This window comes from Microcaecilia unicolor, chromosome 10, assembly GCF_901765095.1.
Source record: "Microcaecilia unicolor chromosome 10, aMicUni1.1, whole genome shotgun sequence".
Classification (NCBI taxonomy): domain Eukaryota; kingdom Metazoa; phylum Chordata; class Amphibia; order Gymnophiona; family Siphonopidae; genus Microcaecilia; species Microcaecilia unicolor.
Window position 1 is genome coordinate 207,065,870 of NC_044040.1, and position 12,563 is coordinate 207,078,432.

The window sequence follows — 12,563 nt, forward strand, 5'->3', positions numbered from 1 at the left end:
TCTCTGGCAACGAATTCCAGAGTTTAATTACACGTTGAGTGAAGAAAGATTTTCTCCAGTTCGTTTTAAATTTACTACACTAGTTTAATCGCATGCCCCCTAGTCCCAGTATTTTTGGAAAGCGTGAACAGATGCTTCACATCCACCTGTTCAACTCCACTCATTATTTTATAGACCTCTATCATGTCTCCCCTCAGCCGCCTTTTCTCCAAGCTGAAGAGCCCTAGCCGCTTTAGCCTTTCCTCATAGGGAAATCGTCCCATCCCCTTTATCATTTTCGTCGCCCTTCTCTGCACCTTTTCTAATTCCACTATATCTTTTTTGAGATGCGGTGACCAGAATTGAACACAATATTCAAGGTGCGGTCGCACCATGGAGTGATACAAAGGCATTATAACGTCTTCATTTTTGTTTTCCATTCCTTTCCTAATAGTACCTAACATTTATGACATGATTAGAATTCAGGTACAACAAGAGCTTACCATCTACAAGGGTACCTGAGTCAACGGGAGATTAAAGGGCCTGTTCCAGGGCATAAGAAATTTCAGTGGGGCATGGGGGAGTTGACCTTGGTTTCACCACTAAGCTTATCCTTCTTCTCTCTACTACTACTACTTGTCACTTCTATAGCGCTATAAGGCATACGCAGCGCTGTTCACCATACACACAAAGACAGTCCCTGCTCAAAGAGCTTACAATCTAAATAAGACAGGTAACAGACAGAACAACTGAGAGGCAAGGGGAATTACAAAGGAGGGGATAAAGGTACAGGCACGTGAGCAGTGGTTGGGACTCAAAAGCAGCGTCAAAGAAGTGAACTTTTAGCTTGGACTTAAAAACGGCCAAAGACGGGGCTAGACGTACGTGCTCGGGAAGTCTATTCCAGATGTGTGGTGCAGCGAGATAGAAGGAACAGAGTCTGGAATTAGCAGTAGAGGAGAAGGGGGACAGATAAGAGCGATTTGTCAACAGAACGGAGTGCTCGAGAAGGGGTGTCGGGAGAGACAAGAGTGGAGAGGTACTGGGGAGCGGTAGAGTGAATGCACTTATAGGTCAGTAAGAGAAGTTTGAATTGAATGCAGAAACGGATAGGGCGCCAGTGAAGTGATTTGAGGAGAGGGCTAATGTGAGCATAGCGACTTTAATCTCATGATTATGCTGCCCCCGAGGCCCTCACTGCAGCTCTGGCCCTGAGCACATCTGGCAAGGGCTAATAATTTATACTGAAACACATGATGGTGGAAGCCTGCCAGCATTTTTGATTCATTCTTTATAAGCACCCTTGACCAATGCTGTAAGAGCAGGACACACATCTAGAAGAAGTTTTTACACTTTCGTATGGGCCAATGTTGGCTAATGAAGACGGAAACACCCTGGAAAAATAAACATAAAACGAGATCAAGTCCTCCTTGAAACAGGGCTGAGATTCATTGCTTCTCTTCCCCTCCCCCCCCCCCCCCCCCCCCCCCCCAGCTCCTGAAGATGACACCTCTACAATCATAGTTTCTTAACATGCAGCCCCAGCTTTTTATTGCTCTTGTGGTCAGATGAGACCATCCGTATTTCTCTTCTCTTGTGTTTACATGAGATGAGGTTTTTCTCTAATTGTTTATTTATAGTGTGTCTTTTTCACAGCTGTGGGGCACCTCTAACGAGTCTGGTTTTCAGAATACCCACAATGAATATGCAAAGCTAGGGCACTGCAGGACTGATGAAAGCAGAGCTTTACTACGACTAATCATTTCTATAGCACTATTAGATGTACGCAGTGCTGTACACGTCATATGCAGGTACTTTCTCTGTCCCTAGAGGGCCCATAATCTAAGTTTTGTACCTGGGGCAATGGAGGGTTAAGTGACTTTCCCAGAGTCTTAAGGAGCTGCAGTGGGACTTGAACCCAGTTCCCCAGGATCAAAGTCTGCTGCACTAACCACTAGGCTACGCCTCCACTAGCAACATTCCAAGTAGAATCTCAACTAGTAGCAACAGAATCTCAAATAATAGCAACATTCCAAGTAGAATCTCAACTAGTAGCAACAGAATCTCAAATAATAGCAACATTCCATGTAGAATCGCTAAGAGTAGCAACATTCCATGTAGAATCTCAAATAATAGCAACATTCCAAGTAGAATCTCAACTAGTAGCAACAGAATCTCAAATAATAGCAACATTCCATGTAGAATCACTAAGAGTAGCAACATTCCATGTAGAATCTCAACTAGTAGCAACAGAATCTCAAATAATAGCAACATTCCATGTAGAATCGCTAAGAGTAGCAACATTCCATGTAGAATCTCAACTACTAGCAACAGAATCTCAAATAATAACAACATTCCATGTAGAATCACTAAGAGTAGCAACATTCCATGTAGAATCTCAAATACGGATATGCTGCCTTTCTGTTGCTTTTGCAACTACATTCAAAGTGGTTATTTGTACCTGGGGCAATGGAGGGTTAAGTGACTTGCCCAAGGTCACAAGGAGCAGCAGTGGGAATTGAACCCAGGTTGCCAGGATCAAATCCTGTCTTGATATGGAGAAGAGGTGCACAGACTGTACCTGAATGCCCCACTGTAGTCAAAGTACAGCTCCCGAGGGCTCAGCTCACATTTGCTTTGTCCATGCCCATCTCCTACACAGAGTTCACAGAGTGATGTTACATTTGTGCTTCCAGCGCCAGGCACACAGCTCTGAGAGAAAAACTCGCCAACAGCTGAAACATAATCCCAGAAAAAACTCACTTTAGAATTTGTATATTTCTAGAAAAACAAGGAACAAAAAAAAAAAAATCCTGGGTGAAAAGAGATTATTTTAATGGCATCCCAGACTCTGGCTAAAGGTTAATCAGAGCCCTGAGCCTAAAACACCATAGCCCCCATGGAGTGACCACAGAATTGGTTTCTGTCCTTTCTCGTTTCAGGAAGAAGGCATCTGGGACATGGCATTAGATTCAATCTGATGTTTTATAGCTGAAGGTGGACTGCACAGCTCAGTGGAGACAAGAGACTTATTCTGCCACTTTCACAAATCCTCCAATTTCTTCCCGAAAAACGGAGGAATTTGCTTGGGGCCATGTAAAGGGACTGTGTCACCCGACCCGAGTCTTTGCTAGATTTAAGCATGCAATAAAAACTATACATAACGTACTTGGATTTTTAGAATCCCATCAGTGGTATGGTATCAGAAACCAGTTACTGTATCACAGATTTTTTTTCCCTTTCTCTCTTTTTCCATTTTTATTTATCTTTCACTCAAAACAGCATACATTTGCCTGGTGGAAGGGTTGTATCTTTTTCCCTTTAAAGATTCAGCCTCAGCCCCACTCTATGGCCGGTAGGGGGCAGTTGCAGGACAGCCCGTTACTTCTCTTCTCCTTTTCAGGTTTGAGAGCATCACCCCTACAGACGCTTTGGAGGGGAAGGGTGGGCAGCCCAAGGGAATTTGTTGCCCTAGGCAAACCTTCAGTTGTGCATCCCTAGGGTTACCATATGGCTCCAGAAACAGAAGGACGGATTGATCCAGACTAGCTCAATCTGTCCTGCTTTTTCTGGAGCCATATGGCAACCCGCGCTCTACCCTTCCCACGGCCAGCATCTCCCCTTCCCTTCTCTACCTACCCCCACTCGTGGCCAGCATTTACCCCTCCCTTCTGAGCCACTGCTACTTCTGTGGAGGAGTGGCCTAGTGGTTAGGGTGGTGGACTTTGGTCCTGGGGAACTGAGGAACTGAGTTCGATTCCCACTTCAGGCACAGGCAGCTCCTTGTGACTCTGGGCAAGTCACTTAACCCCCCATTGCCCCATGTAAGCCGCATTGAGCCTGCCATGAGTGGGAAAGCGCGGGGTACAAATGTAACAAAAATAAAATAGATACTATTGGAGATTCTACATGGAATGTTGCTACTGTTGGAGATTCTACATGGAATGTTGCTATTCCACATGTAGAAGGCTGCGCAGGCTTCTGTTTCTGTGTCTGACGTCCTGCACGTACGTGCAGGACGTCAGACTCACAGAAGCAGAAGCCTGCGCGGCCACATTGGTGATCTGCAAGGGCCGACTTCTACATGGAATGTTGCTACTATTGGAGATTCTACATGGAATGCTGCTATTCCACTAGCAACATTCCATGTAGAAGGCTGCGCAGGCTTCTGTTTCTGTGAGTCTGACGTCCTGTACGTACGTGCAGGACGTCAGACTCACAGAAGCAGAAGCCTGCGCAGCCACATTGGTGATCTGCAAGGGCCGACTTCTACATGGAATGTTGCTAGTGGAATAGCAACATTCCATGTAGAATCTCAAATAGTAGCAACAGTGGAGGAGTGGCCTAGTGGTTAGGGTGGTGGACTTTGGTCCTGAGGAACTGAGTTCAATTCCCACTGCAGGCACAGGCAGCTCCTTGTGACTCTGGGCAAGTCACTTAACCCTCCATTGCCCCATGTAAGCCGCATTGAGCCTGCCGTGAGTGGGAAAGCGCGGGGTACAAATGTAACAAAAGTAAAATAATAAAAAAATAAATCTCTTCCCAAGCTTAAAAGAACACTGAGGGCAGCACAGGCCCTGTAATGCTGCCGTGTCCTGCCCACCTATGACAGGAAGTCTACCTCGGAGGGTCTGGACAAGACAGGGCTTGAGGATTGACCTCTGCTTACAGGGCTCATGCTGGGCTCAAACGTCATTTAAGCTTGAGCTGTCAGGAGAGGAAATGGGGATGTGGGGCAGTGGTGGCTGGTAAGGAGAAGGCTGCAGCACATGGCAGAGCTGTGCCATCCCCTAAATTCTGCCAACTGTATGAGGATGTTCAGTCTGGCAAGTGGCAGTGAGCCAGTGAGGTACAGGTGAAAGGTGCCGAGAGCCTGCCTCACTGACCCACCCTTCTAGCAGCCGGGTTACCTTCTTTTGTCCCCACTGTGTTCTCCTCCTGCTGCCAGCACCATAGAAGAGTATAAAACATGAGAGAACAAATACATACTGTATTCTCAAGAGAATCAGGAAGTGCCTGTTCTCACATATTTTAAATTCTCCTGCGGTAGAAGGGAGCAGCAAGAGCAAAAGAGGAAAGACCCACCACTATTGAAGGCTCCAGATGCTGAAGACAGGTAGAAGGGAGATGGTACAAGGGACTGAAGGGAATTACTAGAAATGGAATAAGGGGATTGATGCTGAGGCTGGGGCTGGTGTTGGGCCTAGGAGGAAGAGGCTAAGGGTTGTTGATGATGGGAAAAGGGAAGAAGAGGACTGATACTATAAGGGGAAGAAGCAAGGGCATATTCAGGAGAAAATGCTAGAAAATGCCAGTAGGCTGGGGGGGGGGGGGGGGGAGGCAAGGGCAATGGATGCTTAGGCAAGGGGAAAAAGAGGCAGGAGTGCAGATGCTGAGAACATGGGGGTGCAGAAGAGCAGGAACTCAGTCTTAAATGGAGACTAGGATTATGTGGAGACCAGAAGACAGAAGACTGGCTTTGTATTGGGAGTGCAAGTGGGGACTCAGGGCTTGAGCAAGATTGTAAGTGGGGAACTCATGGATTGGGTAAGATGGAAAAGTGGGGATGTGGGAATTAGGTGGAAGGCCTAGTAAGGACTAAGAAATTGAGCTGGGATTAGGAGGTCAATGAGGACTAGGTGTTTGGGTGAGAGCTGTGAGACTGTGCAGATAAACGGGGAGGAAGACAGCTTGAAGGACATGGAGAGGTTGGATGGCAGTGGGGACAGACCTTTGAAGGCGGTAAGGGAGAATGAATATTCAAAGAAGATTAAAGGGGTAATTGGTGTCTGGATAGGGTGAAATCATAAAAAAGGGACTAGAAGCAATGAGTAACAGAGAAGAAGTTGTGGCTGGTGAGGGAATACGAGGCAGATTAAAGTAAATGAGGCTGGGGAGGGGATGAGGGTGGAAACGAAGGATTAGAAATTGGGTCAAAGACTTGGGTATTGGACTCTGGGGAAGGAATGAGACAGAGGTGGGGACTGAGAGGACTAAGGAAGAAAGAGTAGGAAATGGAAAGTCGATAAGTAGTGAAAAGTAAGACGAGGGAGACTGAAGACTAAAGAGGGTGAAGGTGGAATGAAATCTATCTGTAGCTAGACTGTCTGATGTCAGTAACCTACGTAGGTTACCGACGTCAGACAGGGGCGGGCCCAGGAGGAGAGAGAAGCGCGACCGAAGCTGGGTGAACGCAGGCATCAGCTTTCTTCTTGCCCGTGCAGCGCCTGGACAGAGGAGAGAGGCGCTGCACGGGCCCGGTAAGAGGGAGGGGGGCCCGATGGAGGAGGGGAATGGCGGCGACGACCCCAAGAGGGGGCAGGGCACAGGGCGGAGGATGTCGGGAGGCGGAGCTGAGGGGAGACAGAGTAGTGAGGAAGGGAGGGGGGCCGGGGCTGCTAAAGGTACGTTTGCTTTTCTTCTTGCTTTTTAATTTAGAATGCAGGGGGAAGTGGGGCAGGGGGGAACGGCGACCACGGGTGGGGGGGTGGGGGCAAGGACGGCCATACAGGACGCTCCTGACGAGCGCCTTTGCCCCCTCCCGACCCTTTTTTTTAATTTTTGTTTTGATTTGGGAGCCATGTGCTTGTGTTTTGACTGTGTTTTGGCTGTTTGTGGCATGCGCAGAGCAGCTAACATAACTCTTGGCTGCTCTGCGCATGATTTGGGGGCCGATTAACGATGTGTATTGTGATTCTTTGATACATTGTACGTTTCAATACCGATCTCAGCATGTGTGACTTTTTTTTTTTGGTGCATTCTTCGTTATTTTAAAATCGTTAGGGACTTTAACGATTTAGATTTTTTTACGTTTGGTTGCTGCATCTGCCTCTACGTCACTTCAGGAGCTAGTCCGGACTCCGAGGCTTGTGGAATGAGAGGAAACTTTAAGAACAGGGAATGGAGGGCAACAGAGGAAATATTGCATGATAGGAATTTGCACCCTGGTGCATAAAATTCTCTACGGCGAAGCTCCAGCTTATATGGATAATCTTATCATCTTACCACCCAGGAATTCTTACAAATGTTCTCATTCTTACTTACATCTCCACTACCCCTCGTGTAGTGGCCTCAAGTATAAAACCAGCTACGCATCTACCTTTCCCCACATCAGCGCACGATTGTGGAATGGTTTACCCAAATCAGTTAAAACTACTTCCGAACAACAGGCTTTCAGAATATCACTGAAGACCACCTTATACAGAAAAGCTTACGCTACAGTCCCGCGTTGCATTAGTGACTCCTGAACTGTTACTGTTATGCGGCCGTATTGAATTCTTCTGCACCTTTCTCTTTTCTTCCCCTCTGTCTTTCCTCACCAACTACTTCACCCTTAATGTATCTGATTGTTTGTTTACTAGATTGATGTAAGCCTTTTTACACTGACGTTAGCCTTTTTGAACTAACGTAAGCCACATTGAGCCTGCCCATGGGTGGGAAAGTGTGGGATATAAATGCTATAAATAAATAAAATGTCACAAATTTCTGGTTCCCTATCAAGCATCCAGCATCAATGCCATCATCCCCTTCCCTTTCTATGAGAAAAAAGGTAGTTTGGGTGGTTCACACGTATCCACCAGGAAACTTGATTGAAAGACCAAAGTGTGGTGGTTTTACCTTTGAAAATGTTGCAGCCCACGGCAGACACTCGGCCACTGTCAATGAGGTAACCGACAGGGACGTTCCATCCAGCTGTCCTGTCCATTCCCGTGTGGCATGACTTTAGCCCCTTTAGACTGTTGATGGTAATAGTGGAATCTTTTCTGACAACTGCCACTGCATAATATGAACTGCCAAGTTCTTGAAGACAAAAAAAAACAAAAAGTCCACAGAGATAAATCCATCAGTGATAACGTAACAGCTGAAGCAAGTCCTTCCCCATGAAAACAACCTTCCTGGGGCTAAACCGAGAGGACATTAAATTACTCTCAGTGAGTAACTTTCCTTTGTTAATTCTTTCTGGGGGGGAGGTAGGGATGAGGAGTCGTCCATTCTTGTCGTCCCCTTTCTCCTCCACCGCTAACTCCAGACTTCGTTCCTTTTATCTTGCGGCACCTTCCCGAACCCATACATCTAGCTCCGTCTCTACCTGTCTTCAAATCTATACTGAAAGCTCACCTTTTCACTACTGCCTTCGGCTCCTAGCCGCTACTCATTTGCCCGCCTCCTCCCCTGTTCCTCTTTACCCTGTAATTCCCTTGCCCGTAATGTCTTGTCTGTCTGTTTTACCTAGATTGTAAGCTCTTTGAGTAGGGACTGTCTCTCTATGTCAATGTACAGTGCTGCGTGCGTCTGGTAGCGCTATATAAATGCTATTAGTAGTAGTAATAGTAATATCAGTAAACACCTTTATTTTGTGGATTCAAGGATGAACGGTCTGTCTAATATTGAACACTAGTAAAAAAGGCCCGTTTCTGTATGAAATGAAACGGGCGCTAGCAAGGTTCCCCCCCCCCGTCCCCCCCATGTCCCACAGCCCTCTTTCCTCCCCTCCGATTTCCAGGCTGTCCTCCCTCCCCTCTCCCACTCCCCTGAGTTCCAGGCCCCCCCTCCCTCTCTCCCTCTCTCTGTCTGTCCTCCAAGTTCCAGTCCTCCCTCCCCCCCTCAATTCACCACTTTGTCCATAAGTTTACATGTGTTCTCTAGTGGCCTGATTGGGGGGGTGCTGCTGTTTTTTTTTTAACGTGGTACATTCCCCTCCCCCCACCTCCCCCCCTGAGTTCCAGGTCCCCCTTCTCCCCCCCCTCTGAGTTCCAGGCCCCCTTCCCTCTTCTTCCCTTCTCCTCCAAGTTCCAGGCCCCCCTCCCTCTCTCAGTCTCCTTCCCTCTCTCAGTCCTCTGAGTTCCAGACCCCCCCCCCCGCACACCCTCTAAAATCACCACTCCCACTCTCAGTCTCACAGATGCCTCCACCCGTGGGCCGGCCCACCCCCCCCCCCTCCAAAATCGGCAACTCCCCTCTGCTACCCTCCTCTCCTCTTACCGGGGTCCCGGCGGCAGCAGTGAAGGGCAAGGTAGCTCGGAGATTCTGCTGCCTTCCCTTCTCTTCGCTCTCAGCTCTCTCTGCTCTGACTCTCTGGTCCCACCCTCATTTCCTGTTTCTGCAAGGGAGAGACCAGAGAGTCAGAGCTGAGAGCGAAGAGAAGGGAAGGCAGCAGAATCACCGAGCTACCTCGCCCTTCACTGCTGCCGCCGGGACCCCGGTAAGAGGAGAAGAGGGTAGCAGAGGGGGGTTGCTGATTTTGGAGGGGGGCGGGCCGGCCCGCAGGTGGAGGCATCTGTGAGACTAAGAAAGGGGGGTTTAGCGACGTACAGGTAGGGACGTCTCTGCCTGCTTCCGCTGTTTTCCGTTGCCGTTCTCTCACTAGGATCATAACCACCTGCTGACGTCAGGCAAACAGGGTTCTACTGCTGGCCAGTGACGTCAGCAGGTGGTTATGATCCCAGGTAGACACTTTCGAACGTTCACCTAGCAAATTATTATATTAGATTATTAAATATTTTTTTTTGGGGGGGGGGGGGTGCAGGGTTCTTGAAGCCTGGATTGGCCGCTGTCGGAGACAGGATGCTGGGCTTGATGGATCCTTGGTCTTTTCCCAGTATGGCGGTGCTTATGTATGTGCTTATGTACTCAGCCCCATATTTAAACACTGTGGTCGGCCGCAACACTTACATTGTGCAGTATATTCAAGACCACAGATAGTGGGTAACTAAATTTGCATATAGAGTGGCAGTACTGCTTTTAATTTGCTAAAGATGGCTATTTGGAGAGTGAGCTAAGGATCATGGCTCTCCGTATAGTTTTTGGAAATGCCCAGACTCTGCACTAGCCCTGTCTAGATATGATTTTCTGTGGCACTATATACAGAGAGGGTCCTCACCATACCACCGTGAGAGCCTGGGAGCTGCTAATGCAAATTCACACGGGTTAGTGTTGGGCTAGCCTTATGCACCTTATTTGTAACAATATTCTGAAATTCTTATTCCATTAATGTGATTATCGTTATAACATATTGTAAGCCACATTGAGCCTGCAAATAGGTGGGAAAATGTGGGATACAAATGCAACAAAATAAATAAACCAGTACTTAATCAGTTAACAGCAATGTTGAGATCACTAACTGGTTGTAACATAAGGAAATAAAGACAGGACAGCAAAAAGGCTGAATCTCATCTGGTGACTGGTTAACTTCCAGGTAGCAGCATAAGGGGGTTTCTGGTGCCCCTCCCTTCTCCCCATGACAAGTAGAGCCCCCAACCAGGCCTCCACCCCCCCCCCCCAGACTTATCTTGGATATCCTTGGTGGTGTAGAGGGTCCTAAAGCAGGAGTGTTGCTCACTCGCCCCTGGCAATCACATCTCTAGCCTCAAAATGGACACCATAAGTGCATTCTATTAGCCTAACTAGAATCTCAGAGCTTCCTACCCTGGTGAACTGGATTTTGCACTGTTGGAGACTGATTAGACCTTTTATTTTACTCAACATGGCTAGGGTTGCCAACTGGATCCAGATTCACCCCCAGGGTTAATCCAGTTCTGGGTTTATCCCCATTGCGGGTAGGGGACTTGTAATTCTGTTTTCTTCTGTTGCATTCTGGGTGTACCCTGCACAGGGTATGGTATCTGGATACAGGGTTTATCATCTGAGGTTTTTCTGCTGGTGTCTCACAGGGTACTTTTGGAATGCCATGCTTATATAAATGGCTAATCGAAACTGCCACTGTGTATCACCGGTTATACATGCATCCAATCAGAGATTTCTATCTCAGCATCACTGGTTCTGCATGCATAAATAATCTAATTTGCTATTTATTGCTACTCTATAAAATTATATTTAGAATTATGACCTAAAACATTTGCTGACTAGTACATAATTCCAAAACATATATTTTTAGATTGTCTGGGAAATTCAAGGAAACAATCATGTCGGCACTGCTCCATTCCTGAGCTCCTGCTTTTGAGCCGAAACTGACAGTCTTTCTGCTTTAGATTGTCTGGGACCTGTCGGGATCGACTTCACCCATGGTTTTAGGATACCTATGATTCTGCTGATGTTTAAAACAATTTACAAAATATATTGGAGGGGGGGGGGGGGTGTTTCAGTGAATGCAATCTTTTGTTACTCTTATTCACTTGTTCAGAACCCTTATTTTCTCATCCTCACTTTAATATTCCCTTATCTCTTGTTTGTCCTGTTTGTCTGTCCTAAATAGATTGTAAGCTCTGTCGAGCAGGGACTGTCTCTTCATGTTCAAGTGTACAGCGCTACGTACGTCTAGTAGCACTATAGAAATGATAAGTAGTAGTAATAGTAGTTCTCTTGGATCACTGGGGGTTACTTCCATTGTGGGGCTTCACCTGCATCTTTGCTAGTCTCTGTAGGATTTTTATTTACCTGTATCATTGCAGGTCTTCCATGTCTTCTGCCTGCATTTAGCACTACAGAAGTACGTAAGTATTGCCATACTGGGAAAGACCAAAGGTCCATCAAGCCCAGCATCCTGTTTCCAACAGTGGCCAATCCAAGTCACAAATACCTGGCAAGATCCCCCCCCCCCAAAAAAAAAAAAAAGTACAAAACATTTTATGCTGCATATCCCAGAAATAGAGTTAATAATGGTCTATGTACTTTTCCTTTAGGAAGCCATCCAAACCTTTTTTTAAACTCTGCTAATCTAACCACCTTTACCACATGTTCTGGCAACGAATTCCAGAGTTGAATTTCACATTGAGTGAAGAAAAATTTTCTCGGATTCGTTTTAAATTTACTACTTTGTAGCTTCATCGCATGCCCTGAGGCAGCAAAGGATAAACAAGCAAGCTTTGTTAGCACATCCCCTGGCAATTCACTCAGCTTTTCATAGACCAGATTCAGGTTAATGATCAATGAAGGCCCAGACCATAATTACATCTAAACTGAAACCTCCTGATTACACCTGTTTCCCCATGTCAACAGGAGGCCTTCACTGAACACGGTTTTCTTTATGTGTATATACCTTGTCCATAGGACTCTCCAACTACAGGCTTTAGGTTGAAATCCTTCCCAGCTTGGTAAATGATCCCACCATCCAGAGTGACTGCATCTGCCTTTTGATCCTGGAGGAGAGCAGAGAACACATTACAACCTGACTCAACCCCCTACAACCCCCTTTCACAACCAAGAGGCCTTAAGAGTAGCAGCTCGCATGATATCCACATTCTAGCCTTGAGGAATTTCCTGTGTTCCATATTTATTTATTTAGCTTTTGCTCACACCTTTTTCAGTAGTAGCTCAAGGTATATTACATTCAGGTACACTGGATATTTCTCTGTCCCAGGAGGGCTCACAATCTAAGTTTGTACCTGAGGCAATGAAGGGTTAAGTGACTTGCCCAAGATCACAAGGAGCAGCAGTGGGATTTGAACTGGCCACCTCTGGATTGCAAGACCGGTGCTCTAACCACTAGGCCACTCCCTCCACTCAGCAACATTCCATGTAGAATCTCCAATAGTAGCAACATTCCATGTAGAATCTCCAATAGTAGCAACATTCCATGTTCCACTGCACTAACCTCTAGGCTACTCCTCCACTTGCAACATTCCATG

At 46.8% G+C, this 12,563-nt stretch overlaps 1 protein-coding gene across 2 annotated transcripts in view; it reads right to left on the minus strand.

Moving 5' to 3' along the window:
• The window catches only part of MELTF (melanotransferrin), a 71,158-nt gene that overhangs the window by 39,222 nt on the left and 19,373 nt on the right, over positions 1-12,563 (minus strand). For both annotated transcript variants that reach the window (XM_030216358.1, XM_030216357.1), the window contains exons 3-5: positions 11,975-12,074; positions 7,597-7,779; positions 2,561-2,714 (exon numbers count right to left, since the gene is read on the minus strand). In XM_030216358.1, the coding sequence (XP_030072218.1) occupies positions 2,561-2,714; positions 7,597-7,779; positions 11,975-12,074 (437 nt within the window). The remainder of the gene's footprint in view (positions 1-2,560; positions 2,715-7,596; positions 7,780-11,974; positions 12,075-12,563) is intronic.